This window comes from Melanerpes formicivorus, unplaced genomic scaffold (assembly GCF_026170545.1).
Source record: "Melanerpes formicivorus ecotype bairdi unplaced genomic scaffold, bMelFor1.0.p_v2 SCAF_174, whole genome shotgun sequence".
Classification (NCBI taxonomy): domain Eukaryota; kingdom Metazoa; phylum Chordata; class Aves; order Piciformes; family Picidae; genus Melanerpes; species Melanerpes formicivorus.
The window spans coordinates 516,843-540,506 of NW_027142526.1; the positions used below are offsets into that span (position 1 = coordinate 516,843).

General features: G+C 51.5%; 1 protein-coding gene across 1 annotated transcript in view; it reads right to left on the reverse strand.

The window, feature by feature from the left end:
- Positions 1 to 1,012: 1,012 nt before the first annotated feature.
- LOC137457370 (WD repeat-containing protein 44-like) overlaps positions 1,013 to 23,664 on the reverse strand; it is a 47,411-nt gene continuing 24,759 nt past the window's right edge. Inside the window, 14 exon segments of the mRNA XM_068169271.1 lie at positions 1,013 to 1,419; positions 2,724 to 2,855; positions 3,541 to 3,668; positions 7,426 to 7,541; positions 9,919 to 10,020; positions 10,182 to 10,373; positions 11,888 to 12,010; positions 14,765 to 14,878; positions 15,023 to 15,087; positions 15,185 to 15,323; positions 16,536 to 16,687; positions 20,443 to 20,549; positions 21,431 to 21,514; positions 23,386 to 23,522. Of these exon segments, the coding sequence (XP_068025372.1) occupies positions 1,325 to 1,419; positions 2,724 to 2,855; positions 3,541 to 3,668; positions 7,426 to 7,541; positions 9,919 to 10,020; positions 10,182 to 10,373; positions 11,888 to 12,010; positions 14,765 to 14,878; positions 15,023 to 15,087; positions 15,185 to 15,323; positions 16,536 to 16,687; positions 20,443 to 20,549; positions 21,431 to 21,514; positions 23,386 to 23,522 (1,686 nt within the window). The 3' untranslated portion in view covers positions 1,013 to 1,324.

Genomic DNA, 23,664 nt, shown 5'->3' on the forward strand with positions numbered 1-23,664 from the left:
CTTCTCATCACCCCCAGCCTGAATTGATAGCGAGGATTGTTCCCCCTCCAAATGCAGGACCTTGCATTTGTGGAACTTCATGAGGTTCACCTGGGCCAACCTCTCCAGCTTGAGCAGGTCCTTCTGGATTCCCTCCTCTCCCTCTAGTGTCCTGACAGCACCACTCCAAGAAACGACAGAACCCAAAAAGTGAAGGTAGGAATTCAAATGGAAAAGAAGCAACAATTTCCCAAGTGTGTGACCAAGTTTAATGATCCATCTGTGAAACACTTGACCATCAATAACAATTTCCTGGGCTGTGATGCCCAGGATGTTACTTCATAGGTGTTTTATAGCAATATTTACAAAGGCTTTCAAAATCCTGTGGCACTAAACAAAAACAGAAGAACTTAAAACTTTTAAGCTACAATGCTTAAAAAAAAAAATGTAAACAGTTTTATTTTACAGAGTTGTAAAACAGAAGAACTTTCCTAATGCAGCTTAAATTTGCTCTGCAAGGTGAATATAATCCTGGTGCCCATGAAGAAGGAATGAGAGAATTTGTTTGCTGTTGGTTTTTTTTACACAAGTATTGTGCTTCAGTGTGCCAAAAAAAAAAAACCCCAACCAAAGATAAAATTCTATATAAGAAAGGAATCTCAAGTCCACAACAATTAAAAGACAACAATAACAAAAAAGGTTTCACCTCCTGAAGTTGAAAGAGTTATAAAAACATTTACAGTTGGTTGACGACCTATCAAAAACCTGCAGAAGCCCAAACTCCTGACCAACAGAGCAGCAGCTACTGCAAATTCCAGGTCTCTCTCAGGTGGAGTTTTGAGCAAGGAGCAGGGTAGAACATTTAGCAGTTTTCCAGCCATGGCTCCAAACCTTCCCCTCCCCAGCCCCGTTTCTGACATCCAGTGGCCACGAGCACCGCGGAAATCCTTTGCCATGCATCCAGATGAGTGCACACACCCATGGGAATACTTTGCAGTGTGGACAGCTGTGCACCGTTACCCCAACCCCCCATTTCATCCCCCCACTTCCCCCTCTTTCTTCCCTCCTCTGTAGGAAGTTCAGAGCCTAATGCTTGGCAGGGTTATTCTTCCAATTCTAATGCTTGGCAGGGTTATTCTTCCAATTCCTTCCTATTCTACAGGGCCAGGTGTCAACAGGTAGAAACTGCTCTCCCAGGATCCACCATTTGAGTAGCCTTAAAACAAAGATTCCCAACCAAACCAGTCTGTAACGTTGTTCCATCAGACCCTTGGCTTCTGCCCACATTATTTCTGGAGCTGCAATCCCCCAGTCCCAGAGCTTTCTGCTGGCAGCTGCAGGCCAATTAAAATGCACATTTCTTTTTGTTAATGAAGACTTTGATTGCTCCAGTGAAGTCAGCTGATAAAAGCACTTCTGTGTGATCTGTCTTCAGAGCTCCTTAAGAAGGGAAGAGAAGAAACTCTTAGTTCATGAAATAAAAGTAGTAACAACATGGAATCACAATGTGACTCTGAGCAACCTGCTATAATGTGAAGTGTCCCTGCCCATGGCAGGGGGGTGGAACTGGATGATCCTTTAGGTCCCTCCCAACCCTGACAGTTCTGTGATTCTATATTAGCTCACGCTGGAAGGGACCTCAGAGATCTCTACACCAACTCCCCTGCCATGGGCAGGGACACCTCTCAACTAGCCCAGGTTGCCCAAGGCCTCATCCAGCCTGGCCTTCAACACCTCCAGGCAGGAAGCATCCATACCCTCCCTGGGCAACCTGTTCCAGAGTCTCACCACCCTGATACTGAAAGAACTTCTCCCTCAGCTCCACTCTAACCCTGCTCTGCCTCAGCTTCAAACCATTCCCCCTTGGCCTGGCTCCAGACAATGATGAAAATTTCCTCTGCAGCCTTCCTTGATCATCATCATCAAGCTCTCATTAAGACACTTCTCCCTCTATTACATCCTTTTTATCTAGCCAACCCCTCAACATCATCTACATCTGGAAGGGCAAGAGAGCTGGGGAAGGGTCTGGAGAAGAGGGCTGGGAAGGAGCAGCTGAGGGAGCTGGGGGTGTTCAGCCTGGAGAAGAAGCAGCTGAGGGAGAGCTCATTGCTCTCTGCAGCTCCCTGAGAGGAGGTTGCAGTGAGCTGGGGGTTGGGCTCTGCTCCCTGGTATCAGGTGATAGGAGGCCAGGAAATGTCCTGATACTATGCCAGGGCAGGGTTAGGTTGGAGAGAAGGAAAAATGTCTTTGGTGCCAGAGTGGTCAGGGACTGGCAGAGGCTGCCCAGGGAGATGGTGGAGTCCCCATGCCTGGAGGTGTTCCAGAACCCTGTGGCCATGGCACTTGGGGCCATGGTTTAGTGGCCATGGTGGGGTTGGGCTGATGATCTTGGAGGCCTTTTCCAACCCAAACAATTCCATGATCCTGTATCCTCAGGAAAGGGCTTTGTCATTATATGTTGGTACAGCTGTTATGGCCCTACCACCACAACAGCTCTACCTCCTAACAGCTCAAATGTAAAAGGAGTAATCCTCAAGTAGAGAGTACAGCAGCTGTGGCCCTCACTTCCACTCTCTCAGGATCTAAGAATGCAGCAGCTGTGAAAGCATTCAGCTGCTGAGGAAGAAACAGATCCTCCTGCTGCCACTGCAAGGCTTTATCATCTCAAGAGCATCCCCCTCCCACACGGCAAGTCTTCTTCAGAATCTTTTCCTCCTCAAGCAGAGCTCATCCGAAACACCTACCAGAGGGTATGGTATCTGAGGCTTCAGAATCTTCTCCCTTGCTTTCAGCTTCTTGCTTTTCAGACGTTTCCAGTGCCACCATCAAGCCAGGGTTGGGAGCAAAGATGGCAGAGGTGACCACTGCATTGTGTGCTGCAGGGAGACAACCCAGCTGTGGCTACCTTCTTCCAAGGGATGCTTCACTTGGCAAGAGCAGGCATGCATGGAAGGCAAACACCCAAGCACCCCAGTGCCGGGGGCACCAATGAAGCTCAGCATTTGAGGAAGAATTAATTTTTAAGCCTTTATAAGGCTTTATGACCTATTAGGGTTTCTATAACCTATAAGGTTTTTATAACCTGTAAGGTTTATTAGGTTTTAGGGATCTCAGAATTTCCTCTAAGTGCCCCAGAAGAAATGGCAAGAGCTCCAAAACATGTTTGATAGAAAGATGGCCCTGCAAGTCCCCACAGCTCTGTGAGAGGAGGACACGAGAGCTGCACTATTACCATCAGCAGCATTATTATCCATTGCTACACTTCTAAAATGAAGCTGTGCCAATTGAGCTATGCCAGCATTCCACTCCTTCAGAGTCTCTGGCTGAAGGGGGACCAATTCTTAGCCACCCTGACTCTTGCCATCCCCCCCACGCATCCATCCTGTGGACAAGTTTCTCTGACAGACCCCTCCCTGAAAACCCCCAAGGGTAAAGCATCTTGCTAATAGCATGCTCAAACTAAACAAACAGCACTGCTGAGCAAATAGAAGCCAGGAGACCAATAACTCCTGTTTGAAACCACAAGCTGTGCTGAAGCTGAGAGCAAAAGCTGCTGTTTACCTTTAATGCCTTCCCAGAAGTCATTCCGATCTCTCCTGACGGATGTAAACTTGCTCAGGTCGTGGTATGTGCTCCAAATATAAACATATTTGTCTTCTGAGCCACTTACAATGTAGGTAAAGTCATGGCTAAAGAGGCAAAGAAAGACAAAGGTGACACTTCTTAGCTGCTCAGGTAACCACTCAGCTTGGCTTGCAGCTTTCCAAGAGCACAACTCAAAGGGATCCCTTATTTTAGTGACTCAGAGACATCCACAGTGCTTCGATGAATGTGCATGCAGGCTCCTGAAGCCAAACCAGCCCTCCTGAGGAGCACAGAGAAGCTGTTCTCCTGCAGCTGGAGCGTGCACGAGGGTTAGTCTGACAGCTCCACTCAACAACAAGAAGATGGCATCGTCTGCAAGAGCACTTTGCAACTGCTTGAGTCTGGGAACTGTGTGAACACCTGAGCCTCTGCAGCAGGAACTGCTCACAATCCAGTCACCAAACCCAAAAAATCCACAGAGGTGGAAGATGAGAGGCATTCAGTGTGACTGTGGCCAGAGAAGCACACAATGCACACTGACAGAGGCAAACAGTACCTGCTAAGCCAGCTCAGGGTATTGAAGTTACCTGCTTCATCACTATGCCACGCTGCTGAACTCTGGTGCTAACTATGCTCCAGCCCTGCAAGTAGAGATAGACTCACAGAATTGTCAGGGCTAGAAGGGACCTCAAGGCTCAGCCAGTCCCAACCCCTGCCATGGGCAGGGACACCTCACACCACAGCAGGTTGCTCACAGCCACCTCCAGCCTGGCTGCAAACACCTCCAGGCAGGAGGCTTCCACCACCTCCCTGGGCAACCTGTGCCAGGCTCTCACCACCCTCATGGGCAACAACTTCTTCCTCACAGCCAAGCTCAATCTCCCCACTTCTAGTTCTGCTCCATCCCCCCCAGTCCTATCCCTCCCTGACACCCTCAAAAGTCCCTCCCCAGCTTGCTTGGAGCCCCCTGCAGGTCCTGGAAGGCCACCAGAAGGTGTCCTGGGAGCCTTCTCCTCTCCAGCCTGCACAACCCCAACTCTCTCAGGCTGTCTCCAGAGCAGAGCAGCTCCAGCCCTCTGCTCCTCCTTGTGGTCCTTCTCTGAACACCTTCCAGCACCTCCAGATCCTTCCTGGCATAGAGGCTCCAGAACTGGACCCAGAGCTCCAGGTGGGGTCTCAGCAGAGTGGAGCAGAGGGGCAGAATCCCCTCCCTGCCCCTTGCTGGCCATTCTTGATGATGACTTCATTTGGGAAATTAATCCTGAGAAGGGGACAAGATGACCTCCAGAGCTCCTTTCCAACCTCAGCCATTCTGTGAAGCACTGGGTTTAAGATGCTTTCAGAGACCAAAAACTGACCATCAAGACATCATTCCTGAGGCACTGCTGCCCTCCTCTGCTCCAACATTCAGGTTAAACAGACAACCCAGAAAACAGGCATTCTTCCCCTGCGGTCTCTGCAAGCCTCAGAAGGAACAGGGCAGATGCTCCTCTCCCTCTACTCCTTCTCTTTCACTTGCTTAAAGCCCAGAATTTCCAGGACAGAGCCAGTAAGAAACTCAGAAAAGCATCTTAGGCTAGCACAGGAAGGAGGATTCCAGCTCAGATTTGCAGGCTGTTTCCTGACAGAGTGACCAACACATCCACACCACCAGCTGACAGAAGTCAAGGCATGGGGGAAATGGGGAAGCAGCCCCAGCAGTGCTGGCAGAGCTCCTGCATTTCAGCAGCGGTAACAGACTTGCACTGTGCTGGCAGGACAGGAGGATTCACTCCTGCACACAACCTCCCTGATCACAGGCAGTGTCCTGGCACTGCTGGGACGGAATCCCAGGCCACCCATGGGCTGCAGGCCATCAGCAGCTCCAAGTCAGCCAGGACAGTGCCTGGAGCTGGCCACAGGTGAGTGCCAGACCAGCAGCATCACACTCAGTGTGAAAAGGGAAGTTTGCTGAGGAGAGCTGAGCCTCCTGCTTGATTCTGCTCTTCCTCCTCCTGCCTCCAAAGACTCTTTTCCCATTTCTTGTGAACACTGTACCTTTGCTGGGTTTAATATAGAATCATAGAATGGTCTGGGCCAGAAGGGACCTCCAAAGGTCATCCAGTCTGACCTCCACAAGGTCAGCAGGGACATCCCCAACTAGATCAGGTTGCCCAGGGCCTCATTGAGCCTCACCTTGAATATCTCCAGGGATGGAGCCTCAACCACCTCCCTGGGCAGCCTGCTGCACTGTTCCAGCAGCCTCCTGGGGCAGAACTTGTTCCTCACATCCAATCTCAATCTGCTCTGCTCTCATTTCAAACCATTGCCCCTGGGGCTGTCCCTGCAGGCCTTTGGGAACAGTCCCTCTGCAGCCTTCTTGGAGCCCCTGCAGGTATTGAAATGCTCCCCAGAGCCTTCTCTTCTCCAGGCTGAACAACCCCAGCTCCCTCAGCCTGTCCCCAGAGCAGAGCTGCTCTAACTCCTTCAGCATGTTCATGGCTCTCCTCTGGACCCTCTCCATCAGCTCCAGGTCCTTCCTGTGCTGAGGGCTCCAGAGCTGCACACAGCACTGCAGGTGAGGTCTCAGCAGAGCAGAGCAAAGAGGCAGAATCACCTCTCTGGGGCTCTGGCAGTGCTGCTCTGGATGCAGCCCAGGCTGGGATTTGCCTTCTGTGCTGCAGTCTCACTCTGCCTGCTCCTGGCCAGCTTCTCCCCCCCCAGCACCCCCAAGCCCTTCTCCTCAGGGCTGCTTTCTCTCACCTCCTCCCCCAGCCTGTACTGACAGTGAGGACTGTTCCAGCCCAGGTGCAGAGCTCTTGTTGAACCTCAGGAGGTTCACCTGGGCACCACCTCTCCAGCCTGCTCAGGTCCCTCTGGATGCCATCCTGTCCCTCTGGTGGATCAACAGCACCACAGAGCTTGGTGCCATCTGCACCCTGCTGATGGTGCCTGGATCCCTCCCTCTACAGCACTGAGAAATACTGCACAGCACAGGTCCCAGTACAGACCCCTGAGGGACACCACTGCCACTGCTCTCCAGCTGGACTTGGAGCCACTGAGCACCACCCTCTGGATGTGGCCATCCAGCCAGTTCCTGACCCACTGAACATCCACCCAGCAAATCCACATCTCTCCAAGCTGGCCAGCAGGATGTGGTGGGGACAGTGTCAAAGGCCTAGGAGCAGTCCAGACAGATCACATCTAGAGGCTGTCCCTTATCCACTGCCATAGTCATTTTATCATAGAAGGCCACATTGTTAGTCAAGCAGGACCTGCCCCTAGCAAAGCCATGCTGGCTGTCCTGAATCACCTTCCTGTCCTCAGCATGACATCTAGGAGGGTCAGTTCCATGATCTTCCCAGATACAGAGATGAGGCAGCTCCCAGGGTACCCCCTTCTACCCTTGTTAACAATGGCTGTGATGTTTCCTTTCTTCCAGTCTCCAGGGACTGCACCTGACTGCCAGGACTTCTCAAATATCGTGGAGAGTGGCCTGGCAACTACATCAGCCACTTCCTTCAGGACTCTGGGATGTCTGTAACTCTGTATACCTTAGACAGACATTAGTATTGGTTTGGCTCTTTCACTGAATCCATTTTTATTTCAACCTGTGAGGGTCCTCTCTCCTTTTCCTGATGCCCCTTCTCTGCAGAGGAGGCATCACTAGGTGACAGAGCAGCTGCTGGAGTTCAGCCCCCAGATGTGGGCTAAACACAGGCAGCAGAACCTTTATTTCCCTTGGTGCTGTGAGCCAAGTGACAACTGAGTGGCTCATCCTCATGCCAAGGCACACAGATGATTCAAACAAGAGCGAGCCCCTGGGCTACAGCCACAGCACCTCCCAAACCCAACCATGCCACTGGGACCAGGCTATCTTACCTAAAGCTGGCTTTGATTTGGCTGCTGCTGTTGACATAACCTTTGTATTTCATAGATAAAGAGAGATCTCTGAGGTCATACAGCCTGATTCTGGAATCATTGGATGTCACTAGTATCTAAAAAGGAAACAAACAAGAGTTTAGGAGTGGAAGCCATTAGCATGCCCAAGAAGGAGCACCAGAGCCAGTCAGAACTCCAGTTGAGTTTTAAAAGTTATACAGACCAAGGAGAGCCCCAAAGAAGCAGAACAAGATTTACAACAGTGACATTTTCCTCTCTTTGTCTTCTGTCAGACAGAACCCAGCTTCAGTGTCTAGAAGATCCTGACTGGTGTGAAGCAGAACAGCTGCTCCTTACTGCACTGGAATGTGGCCTCAGAGCACTCATCAGTCTGCAGAGGGTATTGTGGAGCACAGCGCACAATAATGGAGCTATTCTAGTGAGGGGAATGTCTGTCTCCAATCTCAGGGGTTGGAGAGAGGTGGGGGAGGTCTCTTCTCCCTACTAAGAAATGATAGGATGAGAGGAACTGGCCTCAAGTTGCCCCAGGGGAGGTTTAGGCTGGATATTAGAAGAAAATTCTTGAGCAAAAGGGTTCTGAAAGCCTGACCCAGGCTGCCCAGGGAGGTGGCTGAATCCCCATCCCTGGAAGTGTTTCAAAGAGGCAAAGATGTGGTGTTGAGGGCCATGGTGTAGCAGCAGCCTTGGCAGAACTAGAGAATGGTTGGACTGGATGCTCTGAAAGGGCTTTTCCAACCCAAATGATTCTGTGATTGCCTCAGTCAGGAAGTGCTGCCCGGAGGCTGTTAGCTGCTATATAAACAACCTGGGCTCTCCTTGGCTGAGGTGAGTCTGCTTCTTTTCCACTTATTCCAGACATCTGAAATGAACCAGAGCAGAGCAGTCTATGAAAAGGCTGTCAGAAGGCCTAAGAACACTCAGCTGAGCAGCCCTGTCATGGTGCCTTGGAAGTGGAGTAACCTGGAGGTAAGCCTCCAAGTGACACCAGGAAGAGCACAGCAGAGTAGCACTCAATTCCTGACCTCTGCTCACCTGGTCATTTGAGCAACAAGACTGGGACAGCTCTCAGGACACCTTCACCACCAGAATACAGAACTCCCTCTTTGCTTTCCAAAAAGTTCCTGAAACCATGCTAGGTTTTCTCACCTCTCCTAAGATGCCAACACAGCATATGCTGCAAACCCAAAGGCACCACTGATTTCTGAAGCTTCTGCAGGTCTTTGGCGTTTCTGTGCCATTGGTAAGGGTACAACAGAGGTGGTAGCAGCTGGTGATCTGCTCTGCTAAAGCCAGCTGCTGACCCTACAGCATCCATGAACCTTTATGGACAAATGACAGCTTCAGATTATCAGCTTAACATTCAACAGCATGTTCTTTGCTGGATGAGAACGGGAGCATTTCACACAACCACAAGAATGGCAGAGGTTGGATGAGACCTCCAGAGATCACCCAGTTCAACGCCGCTGCCAGAGCAGGGTCACCCAGGGACACATTCCAGGAAGGTTTTGAAGGTCTGCAGAGGAGGAGACTCCACAGCCCTTCTGGGCAGCCTGCTCCAGGGCTCCAACACCCTCACAGTGCCCCTTGTCCTATCAGGGGGTATCACTGAGCAGAGCCTGGCTCCATCCTGACAGCCACCCTGCAGATATTTGTAGATATAGATCAGATCCCCTCTCAGCCTCTCATTAGACAGATATTCCAGTCTCTTCAGCATCCTTGTAACTTATATTGGACTCCCCCCTGTAATTCCCTGTGCCTCTTGAACTGGGCAGCCCAGAAGTGGACACAGAACTCCAGATGTGGTCTAACTAGGGCTGAGTGGAAGGGAAGGAGAACCTCCCTCGACCTGCTGGCTACACTCTTCTTAATGCACCCCAGGATCCCATTGGTCTTCTTGGCCACCAGGGCCAATTGCTGTCTCAAAACTAGACTTGGTTGCTCAAGGCCTCATCCAGCCTAGGCCTGAACACCTGGGAGGTGTGCCCACAACCTCCCTGGGCAGCCTGTGCCAGAGTCTCCCCAGCCTCACACTGAAGAACTTCTTCCTCAGCTCCACTCTAACCCTGCTCTGCCTCAGCTCCAAACCATTCCCCCTTGGCCTGGCTCCAGGCCCCCTCACCAAAAGTCTCTCTGCAGCTTCCTGCAGGATCCCTTCAGGTATTGGAAGGCAGCTCTGAGGTCCCCCTTAATGGTTTTTAAGATCCTTGATTATTTTTAACGTCCTTAATGATCTTTAAGGTCCCTTCCAACCCAAACCATTCTCTGACCAGTAAGCATTTCTCCACCCTCACATTAATCAGAGCATTAGGTCAGGAAATTGCCTAGTTCCCCACTACTCAGCACTGGATTAATCTAACCCAGGAAAGAGCAGAGCTCATTTTTTACTTCAGTCTAAGTCAGTGACTACAAACAAGACTGAACACAAGCATTAGGTAGAAGTATCAGAGCCAAAGCTACACTTAAAGACAGTACCTTGTTCTCTCCAGGCAGGGGTTCAATGCCAGTAATTTTCCTTCCAACTCTATTCCTGCCCCTGGTGGAACGCACGTGGATTTGGGTGTGGTACTTGAGGTGCTGAAAAGACATTCGAAACACATCCTGATTTGAAAGGACCATAGGGAAAAAATTCCTCTGGCTTCACCTCCTGAGAGATTTGTTTCTTGCTCTTTCCCAAAGCAGAGCTTTGCAGCCTGGCTGAGCCGCGGGCCGAGGCCGGAGCCCGCGGCGGTGCTCACCTCGGTGTCATAGAAGATGCAGCGCCCGTCGTAGGTGCCGATCACGGCGTACTTCCCGTTCTGGCAGAAGTTGGCTGCTGTGATCAGCTTTGTCTGCCCATCCACCTCGTTCCATAGGGCCACCTTTTTGTCAGGAATATTCCAGAGTCGCAGCTTCCCATCCAGGGAGCCACTCAAGAAGTACCTGTCGTCCTGCAGGCAGACACCGCGTCAGTGTGCCGGGGAGGCCTGGGCTCCAGGCCAGGAGAAAGCTCTTCCCAGCAAGAGAGATTGGCCCTTGGGATGTGCTGCCCAGGGAGGTGGTGGAGTCACCATCCCTGGAGGTGTTCAAAAAAGGACTGAATGTGGCACTTGGAGCCACGGTTTAGTTGTCAGGAGGTGTTAGGTAATAGGTTGGACTTGATGAGCTCTGAGGTCTTTTCCAACCTGGCTAATTCTGTGAATCATGGCTTGGTCTCACAGCATCCCAGGATGTTAGGGGTTGGAAGGGACCTCCAAAGATAAAGTTCAAACCTCCTGCAAGAGCAGGAGCAGAGAATCCAGCACAGGTCACACAGGAACACATCCAGACAGGGCTGGAAAGGCTCCACAGAAGGAGACTCCACAACCTCTCTGGGCAGCCTGCTCCAGGGCTCTGTGAGCCTCACAGTGCAGAAGTTCCTCCTCCTGTTGAGGTGGAACCTCCTGTGCTGGACTTTCCATCCCCTACCCCTTGGCCTATCCCAAGGTGCAGCTGAGCAGAGCCTGTCCCCTCCCTCTTGAACCCCAGCCCTCAGCTATTGAAAGACTTCTCCTCTCCAGACTGAACACCCCCAGAGCTCTCAGCCTCTCCTCCCCAGGCACTGCTGCAGTCCCTTCAGCATCCTTGGAGCCCTCGCTTGGACTCTCTCCAGCAGATCCCTGTCCCTCCTGAGCTGGGGAGCCCAAAACTGGATGAAATATTGCAGGTGTGGCCTCACCAGGGCAGAGCAGAGGGGTGGAGAATCTCCTTAAAACCTCCCCCACCACATCTCCTCTCCAGAACCTCCCGAACACGAGGACAGTTCATTTCAACAGTTAAGAATGCTGAAAAGACCGAGTTAAAATTACAGCACAAGGACCTGGAGCTGCTGGAGAGGCTTCAGAGGAGGCCACAAAGATGAGCAGAGGGCTGCAGAACCTCCCCTGTGGGGCCAGGCTGGGAGAGTTGGGGCTGTGCAGCCTGGAGAAGAGAAGGCTCCAGGCAGACCTCAGAGCAGCCTGCCAGGACCTGAAGGGCTCCAGGAGAGCTGGGGAGGGACTTGTGACAAGGGCTGGGAGTGCCAGGCTGAGGAACAATGGCTTTGAGCTGGGAGAGGAGAGATTAAGGTTGGAGATTTAGGAGGAAGTTTTGCACAATGACAGCAGTGAAATACTGGAACAGGCTGCCCAGGGAGATGGTGGAGGCTCCATTCCTGGAAACATTCCATGTCAAACTTGATGTGGTCCTAAGCAATCTAAGTTGGAGGTGTCCCTGCTGCCTGCAGAGGGGTTGGACAAGATGACCTTTGAGGGTCCTCTCCAACCCAATGCATTTGGTGAGTCTGTGACCAGGGGTTCCAGCAGGGAGGTTTCTGCAGTGCACAAACTCTCTCATGCAATTATATTTCTCCAATTGAAAATAAAGGGGAAGAATTGCTCTGATTTCCAGCTCTGCCTCTCCAGAAGAAGAGGCTGCTGACACTTACCCGTGGATGGAAGGCTATAGCAGTGACAAAGTCAATGTGCTGGAAACAGCAAAGACATTCTCTTCTTGATATGTGCCATAATCTGACAGTTTTGTCCATGGAAGAAGAAAGCAAGAAGTAATTCTGTGAAGCAAAACAATCCCATGATTATTAACAGACAACAGTAACAGAAAACACAGACACTGTTTGGTAAAGCCTTAACCATGTTCTTCATTGCCATGAGATTCAACAGTTGAAACCTTCAGCTCAATTCTTTTGTTGAACTTCTTGATTGGTGCTTTTCATACAACTGATGCTCAGTTACAGAAAGATTTCTGGAAGAATCCCAGAGAAAGTAAATACTTGGAAAGTGTGGCCAGCAGATGGAGAGCCTCTCTGCTCTGGTGAGACCTCACCCAGAGTACTGCATCTTGTCTTGAGGGCCCCCCAGAGAAGGACATGCACCTGATGGAGAGAATCCAGGGGAGGGCCAAGAAGATCATCAGGGAGCTGGAGAACCTCTGCTATAGGGACAGGCTGAGGGATTTGGGGCTGATTTGGAGAAGAGAAGGCTCTGGGAAGACCTTAAAGCAGCCTTCCAGTACCCAAAGGGGGTCTACATGAAGGCTGCAGAGAGACTGAACCAAAGGCCTGCAGGGACAGGACCAGGGGCAATGGTTTGAAATGAGAGCAGAGCAGATTGAGGTTGAATGTGAGGAACAAGTTTTTAACAGAGAGGGTGGTTGAGCACTGGAACAGGTTGCCCAAGGAGACATTCCAGGTCAGGCTGGAGAGGGCTCTGAGCAACCTGCTCCAGTGGAGGATGTCCCTGCTGAGTGCAGGGGGTTGGGCTGGATGAGCTTTGGAGGTCTCTTCCAGCCCAACACATTCTGTGATCCTATGAAAGTAATGAACTATTCAAGGAAGAAACAGCAGAACAAGCTTTGATCAAGGGGCAACTTTTACTGCACCTGACCTGCTGGACCTAGGTGGGGTGAATTTATCTTGAAAGAGGGCTCTAGCACTGGAGTTGGCAGGGCTCATTGGGAGGGCTTTAAACTAGGTCTGAAGGGGGTGGGTGAGGAAACCAGTCTTTCTGGAGAGGAGAGAGTGGGACATAAATTAGGGTTAACTGAGAAATCAGCAGCCCAGCTGAAGTGCAGGTACACCAATGCACACAGTATGGGCAACAGACAAGAGGAACTGGAAGTCTTGGTCCACCAGGAAAACTCTGATGCGATTACCAGTACAGAAACATGGTGGGACAATTCACATGATGGAGCACTGCACTGCGGGGTTACAGGCTCTGCAGGAGAGACAGGTGAGGGAGAAGAGGAGGAGGGGTGGCTCTGTGCATTAGGGAATCACTAGATGCCACAGAACTTGAGGTTGAGGATGAAAGGGTTGAGAGCCTGTGGGTTAAAATCAGAGGGCAGCCTAACAAATCTGACATCCTGGTTGGAGTCTGTTACAGACCACCCAACCAGGATGAGGAAGCAGATGAAATATTCTATAAGCAATTGGAGGCTGTCTCAAGATCATCAGATCTTGTCCTTGCAGGTGATTTTAACCTGCCTGATATCTGCTGGGAACTTAATTCAGCAGGGAGGAGGCAGTCCAGAAGGTTCCTGGAGCACCTGGAGGACTGCTTCCTGACACAGCTGTTAAGCGAGCCTACCAGGGGACAGGCTCTGCTTGACCTGCTGTTCTCCAAGAGAGAAGGGCTGGTGGGAGAGGTGATGGTGGGAGGCTGCCTAGGGTGCAGCCACCATGAGCTAGTGGAGTTATCAAAATGCAGGGAGATAGGGAGGAGCACTAACCTTGGACTAGCCTCACCTTGGACTGCTGGAGGGCAAACTTCAGCCTGTTTAAGAAACTTATTTGGAGAGTCCCCTGGGTAGCAGCCCTCAAGAACTCCTTGAGTCCTGTGTCCAGTTCTGGGCCCCTCAGTTAGGAAAGATGTTGAGATGCTGGAAGGTGTCAAGAAGGGCAACAAAGCTGGGGAGGGGTCTGGAGCACAGCCCTGTGAGGAGAGGCTGAGGGAGCTGGGGCTGCTTAGCCTGGAGAAGAGGAGGCTCAGGGGAGACCTTCTTGCTCTCTCCAACTCCCTGCAGGGAGGTTGTAGCCAGGTGGGGGGTGGTCTCTTCTGCCAGGCAGCCAGCCCCAGAACAAGAGGACACAGTCTCAAGCTGTGCCAGGGGTGGTTTAGGTTAGGGGTGAGGAGAAAGTTCTTCCCAGCAAGAGAGATTGGCCATTGGAATGTGCTGCCCAGGGAGGTGGTGGAGTCACCATCCCTGGAGGTGTTCAAAAGAGGCTTGGATGAGGCACTTGGAGCCATGGTTTAGTTGTCAGGAAGTACTGGGTGACAGGTTGGACTTGATGATCTTTGAGGTCTTTTCCAACCTTATTGATTCTGTGATTCTAAGCTTCAGAGAAGGGGTGAGGATCTCTCCTGCTTCACATCCATCAGCCAGAGTGTTCTTTAAATTACAGCTGTGCTTGCAAGTGGAGAGTGAAGTGCAGCAGCTGCATGTGAAACATTTTGCAAGGTACTTCCCTGAGGTTTAGATCTCTGTCCACATTCAGCAGCTCTGCATCAGTACACTTGGCACAGCCAAGGATCATGAAGACAAGAAAAGGGGGAACCTTAAACCAGAAATGATAGAGCTCAGTGGCAATTCCTCCTCTCTGCAGAATTTAACTGCACAGCTGCAATGGCTCCCAGCTGGGGGTAATCTGGGTCAGGTTGCCTTTTGCTCTGCCTTCTTTCATTATTTTTTTTTAAGACAGATTTTCATTTGACAAGTCCAAGAAATTCATCCACAGAACTGATACTGTGAAAGGCAGAACCCACTGACAGCCCAGGAAAGCTGCCTGGCCTGTAGGAAGGAGCCTTACTTTAGACCAAGACAGATCAAGCAGGTCTGCTGTGTGCCCTTTGTACTTGCAGAAGGGTCTCTGACGGAAGGGAGTGTTTTTATCATCGGGGTCCTCATCAACTCCGCTGCAGATCTGCCAGGGAAGGACACAGAGAAGACAAATGCTGGCTGGGGAAGCTAACAAACATCATCACTGCTCACAGAAGAAGGGCCAGGGCCAGTAAGAACTGGTACTAGCAGTGCCCCACTCCTCCCCACCAGCACACAGTGAGCTTACCCCTGCATCGGTGTCAGACTTGGAAGAGTTCAGACTCTCTTGAGAGGGGGAGGGAGAGACACGGCCTAGAAAAGAGGCAGAACCACCACAGTCAGCTCTCTGCTCCCAAAGAGCTACAACTTCAGGAGCTTTTGAGCTCCAGGCAGATGCAGATCAAGATACCTTCTGTGTTGTACTTCATTCTCATGTTATTGAAGTAGTCAAAAGCATTCTTTAAGACCCAGATTCTGACCACATTGTCCTGGCCTGCAGAGGCGAGCAAGCGACCACAGTGAGAAAACTTCATTGTCCAAACAGCGCCCTGGCAAAATGCAGAGAGCAGAGCTGAGGTTACAGAAAGGACCTTCACCCCAAAAAACCTTCCTGCAATGTCAACTCACAAGACTGAGGATGTATACACAACACCACAGCTCAAGTAAAAGGTAGATTGAAACAAGGAAAAGCAATCCTAGATTCACAGAATGGGCTGGGTTGGAAAGGACCTCAAAGCTCATCCAGCTCCAGCCCCCTGCCATGGGCAGGGACCCCTCCCACCAGCACAGGCTGCTCAAGGCCTCATCCAGCCTGGCCTTCAACACCTCCAGGCAGGAGGCAGCCACAGCCTCCCTGGGCAGCCTGTGCCAGAGTCTCCCCAGCCTCACTCTCATCAATTTCTTCCTCATCTCCAGGCTCAATCTCTCCTCTCCCAGCTCAAAGCCATTTTCCCTCATCCTGGCACTCCCAGCCCTTGTCACAAGTCCCTCCCCAGCTCTCCTGGAGCCCTTCAGGTCCTGGCAGGCTGCTCTGAGGTCTCCCTGGAGCCTTCTCTTCTCCAGGCTGCACAGCCCCAACTGTCCCAGCCCGTCCTCATAGGGGAAGCTCTCCAGCCCTCTGATCATCTTCTGGACCCTCTCCAGCAGCTCCAAGTCCCTCCTGTGCTGGGGGCACCGGGACTGGAGGCAGTGATGCAGGTAGTTTCTAACCATCTCTTCAGTCACTGAACTGATTGCTGTAGGTGATTATCCTTAGCCCAAGGCTTAATGATGGGGAGCTGTTGTCTCAGTTTTTGACTGCAGGAACCAAGAAACCAATACCTCCCAATACCAAAGCTCTTCAAGGGAAGCTCTGTTCCAGCCTTTGAGAACCCTTTCAGGGAAGAAGTCTCTTATAATACTCAGTCAAGCCTCACCTGGTACAATCTGAGGCCATTTCCTCTTCCCCTATCACTTGTTACTAGGGAGAAGAGACCAGCACCCACCTGGCTCCAACCTGCTTTCAGGGAATTGGACAGAAGAAGGTGGTCTCTCCCTCAGCCTCCTCTTCTTCCCTGAGTATCTACAGAGTTCTGAGTTTATTTTCAATGAAGATTTGACCAGACCAGCCAAAGTTTCATTTCTGCCCAGAATATTATTCTCTAGAGTGAAACTGCTCCTCAGGAAGAATAAAATCTGACAGCAATTTCTGGAGGAGACAAAAAGCTGAATCTGAGGCTGAAGAAATGCAGCAAAACCCACAGCTGCAATTTCAGACCTACCATATGCTCTCCACTGAGATCCTGAACAACTTTGATCTGTTCAAAATCATAAGGTCCCTTGAAGCCATGTGCTGCTTTGAATTTCACTGGTCTTGTGTATGGCATCCCCTCATCATCACTGGAAGAGGGATCATCCTGATCTGTATGGAAGACTAAAACAAAATTCAGTAGTGTGAATCACAGCTCACATTTCATCACTCACTGAAAACATCTGACCATACTTGCTGAAAGCAGATCAGTCCTGAATCAGCAAATTTTCACAGGAAATGTTAAGATCTTAAAGCAAAGCAAGATTGTTGTCACATCAAGGTCTAAAAACATATTCACAGATTTCATTAGGTTGGAAGAGATCCTCAAAGGGCATCTTGTTCAAGCCCCCAGAAGGCAGCAGGAACATCTCCAGCTGGAGCAGGTTGCTCATGGCCACATCAAGTCTGATCCTGAATGTGTCCAGGGATGGAGCCTCAAGCACCTCCCTGGGCAGCCTGTGCCAGTGTCTCACCACCCTCCCTGTGCAGAGCTTTCTCCTGATGGCCAACCTACCTCTGCCCTGCTCCACTTTCAAACCCTTGTCCCTTGTCCTATCAGTATCACTAAAGTTGGAAGACCTCATGATTAGAGTAGGGAGGACACTACTGCCCACTGCAGGCTTGAACTCACGACCTCACAGACAGTTTTCCATCCCACAGCCCCTTCTGAACAGTCCCTCCCCAGCTGCCTGCAGCTCCCCTGCAGATAGTGAACTGCAGCTCTGAGGTCTGCCTGGAGCCTTCTCTTCTGCAGGCTGAACAGCCCCAACTCCCTCAGCCTGTGCCCATAGCAGAGGTGCTCCAGCCCTCCAGTCAGCCTTGTGGCCTCCTCTGGACTCTCTCCTTCAGGTCCAGGTCCTTCCTGTGTTGAAGCCTCCACAGCTGGCCCCAGCCCTGCAGGTGAGGTCTCCCCAGAGCAGAGCAGAGGGGCAGGATCCTCTCTCCAGCTCTGGCCACACTGCTTTGGATGCAGCCCAGGCTGCCCTTGGCCTTCTGTGCTGCCAGTGCCCAGTGCTGGCTCCTGCCCAGCTTCTCCCCCACCAGTACCCCCATGGCCTTCTCTCAGGGCTGCTCTTAATCTCACCACCCCCAGCCTGGGTTGGTTTCAAGGATTGCCCTGCCCCATGTTCAGGACTTGGCACTTTGCCTTATTTGACCTCCTGAGGTTCTCCTCAGCCACCTCTGCAGCCTGTCCAGGTCCCTCTGGATGGCTCCACCCAGTCCTTCAGTCTTATCAACTGCACCACTCAGCTTGGTGCCATCTGCAAACTGTCTGAGAGTACCTCAGTATCACCATCCACATCTCTGGTGAAAGCACTGAACAGCACTGGTTCCAGTAGAGGCCCTTCCATCTACACTAAGTTTAGGCTGCAGAGAGTCCAAAGACTGAAGACTCAAACCAAGAGCTGCTGTCCATTGCTGTCCTGCCCTTTCCTTTGCACTGGGTCTAACATTTAGCACATCCTGCCCTAAGTGCTTTCTATCACTTTAATGTGTGCTGATAATCATCACATTGCTTTCTCCTGCCCAAACACCCTGAAGTGGCCTCATGATCTGCACATGAAGAAAGGCAAAAGAGCTGGAGCAAACAGCCACTGGCAACTCAAGATGCTGAAGTGCAGAGGTTCTGTGGCAGTGTCAGATCTCTGAAACAACACTGATGAAAGACAAAGGGGAGAACTCAGCTGTAGAGGGGAAATCATCGAACAGGAGCTGAAGCTAAATGATAATGAGTCCAGCCAACATGGATTCAGGAAGGGCAGATCCTGCCTCTCCAACCTGATCTCCTTCCATGCCCAGGTGACTGCCTGGTGGATGTGGGGCAGGCTGTGGATGTGGTCTGCCTGGACTGCAGCAAGGCCTTTGACACTGTCCCCCACAGCAAACTGCTGACTAAGCTGTCAGCCCGTGGATTGGACAGCAGCTCTCTGAGCTGGGTTAGGAACTGGCTGGAGGCTGAGCCCAGAGAGTGGTGGTGAACGGTGCCACAGCCAGCTGGCAGCCAGGCACCAGTGGTGTGCCCCAGGGATCAGTGCTGGGCCCTGTGCTCTTCAACATATTCATTGATGATCTGGATGAAGGGGTAGAGTCAGTCATCAGCAAGTTTGCAGATAACACCAAGCTGGGAGCAGATGTTGGTCAGTTAGAGGACAGAAGGGCTCTGCAGAGGGACCTTGACCGACTGGACAGATGGGCAGAGTCCCATGGGATGGCTTTCAACAAGTCCAAGTGCCAGGGGCTGCACTTTGGCTACGGCAATCCCATGCAGAGCTACAGGCTGGGGTCAGAGTGGCTGAGAGCTGCCAAACAGAGAGGGACCTGGGGGTGCTGATTGACAGCCACCTGAATATGAGCCAACAGTGTGCCCAGGTGGCCGGCAGGGCCAATAGCATCCTGGCCTGCATTAGGAACAGTGTGGCCAGCAGGAGCACGGAGGTCATTCTGCCCCTGTACTCTGCTTTGGTTAGGCCACACCTTGAGTCCTGTGTCCAGTTCTGGGCCCCTCAGTTTAAGAAGGACATTGAGAGACTTGAAGGTGTCCAGAGAAGGGCAACAAGGCTGGGGAGAGGCCTTGAGCACAGCCCTGTGAGGAGAGGCTGAGGGAGCTGGGGTTGCTTAGCCTGGAGAAGAGGAGGCTCAGGAGTGACCTCATTGCCCTCTACAACTACCTGAAACGTGGTTGTAGCCAGGAAGGGGTTGGCCTCTTCTCCCAGGCAACCAGCACCAGAACAAGAGGACACAGTCTCAAGCTGCGCCAGGGGAGGTTCAGACTCGAGGTGAGGAGGAAGTTCTTCACCGAGCGAGTCATTCGGCATTGGAACGGGTTGCCCAGGGAGGTGGTTGAGTCATCGACCCTGGAGGCGTTCAAGGGGAGATTGGACGTGGCACTTGGTGCCATGGTCTGGTCATGGGGTCTGTGTTGATAGGTTGGACTCGATGATCCTCGAGGTCCTTTCCAACCTAAGCGATACTGTGAGACTGTGATACTGTGATAATTTGAATGGTGGCACTGGTTTTCAGAAAAGACAATCACAGCATGTTAGGGGTTGGAAGGGACCTTGAAAGATCATTGACTCCAACCCCCCTGCCAGAGCAGGGTCACCCAGGGCAGAGCACATGAACACCTCCAGACAGGGCTTGAAAGTCTACAGAGAAGAAAACTCCACAATCTCTCTGGGCAGCCTGCTCCAGGGCTCAGCAACTTCACAGGGACAAAGGTTTCCCTTCTGTTCCCATGCCCCCAGTGCCCCTTGTTGCTGTCCTTGGACATTCCAGCGCAGAGCCTGGCTCCACCCCTGCCATCTTTATCCCCAGCCATGAGGTCACTCAGGCTCCTCTGCTCCAAGCCCCAGCTCCCTCAGCTGTCCTCACAGGGAGATGTTGCACTGCCTGCAGCAGCTCTGTGCTGGACTCTCTCCAGCAGTTCCCTGAGCTCCTTCTTGACCTGAGGGGCCAAGAACTGGACACAATATTCCAGATGTGGCCTCAGCAGGGCAGAGCAGAGGGGGAGGAGAACCTCTCTGAACCTACTCACCACAGTCCTTCTAATCCACCCCAGGTGCCTGTAGAGAACCCCACTTCTACCTTTGATGGAATAACCTTCCAAAAATGCTCACCTTCTGATATCCAGACAACTCCCTATCAGGACAACAAAGCTTAGAGCTGGGAAGGTCTCTCAACTACTGCTTTACAAGAATCGATCCTCATACCCCCCGGATCTCACAAAGCCTACACCAAGCTGCAAGCATCAACAGCACAGTGGGAGAATCCAGCAGTGTAGGGCTGGCTTGGATTTCTGGCAAATTGAAGATAAAGGAGGTACTGCAGTAACAATAAAAGCAAGACAAAGCAGCTGAGCTCAGCTGGGTGTCCCTCACCTTCATCCCGGACGCTCTTCACCTTGTTGACGGCGCGCTCGCCGTACTCTTCCGCCAGGTGCTTCGCTCGCTTCACGGATTTCCCAAGGAACTTTTTTAGCTGGGTCCTGAAAAAGCAAGGGAGCTTTTCCAACGCTGAACACTGGGGAACTCTCATTTCTTACTACTGTGCATCGATACAAGTGGTTTGCAGAGCTCTTTACTGCTTCTTGAAGTCAGCACTTAATTTGCCTGCAGGCATGTATCATCAGAGAATGGTTTGGGTTGGAGGGGACCTCAAAGACCATACAGTTCCAGCCCCCTGCCATGGGCAGGGACCCCTCCCACCAGCACAGGCTGCTCAAGGCCTCATCCAGCCTGGTCCTGAACACCTCCAGGCAGGAGGCAGCCACAGCCTCCCTGGGCAACGTGTGCAGAGTCTCCCCAGCCTCACTCTCAACAATTTCTTCCTCATCTCCACTCTCACTCTCTCCTCTCCCAGCTCAAAGCCATTGTTCCTTGTCTTGGCACTCCCAGCCCTTGTCACAAGTCCCTCCCCAGCTCTCAGGACCTTCAGGTCCTGGAAGATTGCTCTGAGGTCTCCCTGGAGAAGGCTCCCTGGAGACTTCTCTTCTTCAGGCGGAACAGCCCCAACTCCTTCAGCCTGTCCCCATGGCACAGGTTTTCCAGCCCTCTGATCATCTCTGTGGCCTCCCCCAGGAACCTCTCCAGCAGCTCCAGATCATTCTTGTGCTGGGGTCCTCAGAACTGGAGGCAGTGCTGCAGGTGGGGTCTGAGGGGAGCAGAGCAGGGGGGCAGAATCCCCTCCCTGTGCTGCTGCTCAGCCTGCTTTGGGTGTAGCCCAGTTCAGCTGCAGAGCAACAGCCTCGTGCAAATTCAGGCTTCACTTGTACTTAGAAAGGGAACTTGTTCAGAGGTCAGAAGGGCAGCTCCAGCTTAGGAAAACCAAACCTGCCTGTTCTTTGCAGAGTATGAAACAGCATCTTACGTTTTTTGTTTCAGCCTCCCTCCATCAGTGTCAGTTTGCTGTGCCTGCATTTTGTCTTCGTCATCAGACTGCGCCGCGTCGTTGCTGGGACATGCAGAAGGGAGTGGTTAGCACAGACCACAGTGGAGCTCAACTCACTGCACACCAGGGAAGCAGGAGCTGCACTTTAGGAGCAACCTCTATTTCTGCATGTAACACACTGGAAAAACATGGCTATGGCACCAAGCAATGAAAGAGATATTTCAGTTCTTGGGCACCATGATATTGAAACTGCTCCCAGTGTCTGGGCACCAGATTCATTACTCTGACAAACCACAGAATGGCTCAGGGTGGAAGGGACCTCAGAGATTATCTACTCCACCCCCCTGCCATGGGCAGGCCCAGGTTGCCCAAGGCCTCTTCCAGCTTGCCCTTAAATACCTCCAGGCAGGGGGCATCCACAACCACTCTGGGCAACCTGTTCCAGAGCCTCACCACCCTCACTTCTTCCTCAGCTCCAGTCTAACCCTGCTCTCCCTCAGCATCAAACCATTCCCCCTTGGCCTGTCTCTAGACACCCTCAGGAAAAGTCTCTCTGCAGCTTTCCTGGAGGATCCCTTCAGGCTGCTCTGCAGTCCCCATGGAGTCTTCTCTTCCCCCACTTTAAGCTCATTGTGAGGCTTTGCAAGACAAAAGCAGACCAAATACATTACAGGACCAGGAACATGTCACCTTGTCCTCATACCTTGCTTTCCACAGATCAAATTAAATAACAGCATTTCATTCTGAAACAGAATTTTGCTTTCAATGCCAACAGAACAATGCAGAGCATGTCCCCATGTCTGCTGTATCAACCCACCCCACTGACAAGCCTTCCTGAGCATTAAGGAACTGGTTTTTCCTAGCCACGCTGACAAACAGATTCAGTTTTAAGAGAGCTTTAGACATTTCTCTGGTTTAAGTGCAGGGAAACCTCAGCTGTACTGATGGCAACGTGTCTTCAGAGGAGCAGTCTACTGAATCAGACACTGATACAGCTACTGGCTTGTTGAGTAACTTCATAGCATCATTGAATGGTCCAGGCTGGAAGGGACCTCCAAAGGTCATCCAGTCTGACCTCCTCACGGTCAGCAGGGACATCCTCAACTAGACCAGGCTGCCCAGGGCCTCGTTGAGCCTCACCTTGAATATCTGATGTGACAGCCCTCAGAATTCAGCATGAGCCAGCTATCAGAGCTGAGCTATTACATTCATTTCCCACTCAGCTGTTGTGGAGAAAAGTAGCAGAGGGTTCAGTTTGTGGGGAAATGTAGAAATATTCACTTCCAAGTGGTATCTATTGTCTGAGATACTTTCAGAGCAGAGCTCTGGCTTGTTGGGAAGAGACCCAAAGGAGGGTTTGTGTGCTTGAAGGCTTGCCTGTTTTTCCTCAGTCACTCCTCTGGGTCTACAAAAAGACACTCTGAACCTCCACAGCTTTGTCTGACTTACACGCTTGAACTCTCAGAGCTCCACAACTACTCCTTCCAGGCCAGAGCTGCTTTTGAAGGGCACAGTTTTTAAATGGCTTATCATTTGTGTATGGGGAAGGTGGAGATAGAAGACTCTCTCTTCCCTGTAGCTGATGTGTGTGCATGTCTCTAATGACCTGAGTTCCCACAACACAGAGCTGGCTTTTTATGGCCCTGTCACTACTTCTCTCCTGCCTCTCAGCTCTTTTCCAGAGGCGGCTCCGAGAGTTAAAACTCACGTGAACACAAAGAGAGAGAGGACAAGATGGCATTCTCCTGCAACAAAGGCAGCTAACTTAATTCCCAGTTAACTTAAAAATGTTCAGCTACCAGCCCAGTTCACAGACAACTGGGAAGCAGACAGATGGATTGGGACTCTCCTTACCTACATAAGAGCAGCCTCCATGTGTGTGAAAGCCAGGAGAGCAAGGGGCTCAAAGAGCTGAAAGCTCTCAGCGTTCATACCTGACATATTCTTTAGTCCTCCTCATGATATGCAGGGTCAGGGGATTAATCCCCGTGGGCAGCTTCTCTTCTGCCAAGCTCAGGGGGATTTCTTCACCTGTGTCAAGGTTTTTGATCATGACACTTGCTAGAATTTCCTGTGGAAAAAAAAAAGATGTGAAATCCAAATTACTCCATTGGTCTCCAAAGCTCAGAGCAAAACAGAACTCCCCTGGTCTTCTGTAGCTCACTACAGGTTCGTTTTACAAAGACCCAGTTTAAGCTGACATTGCCTTCAGC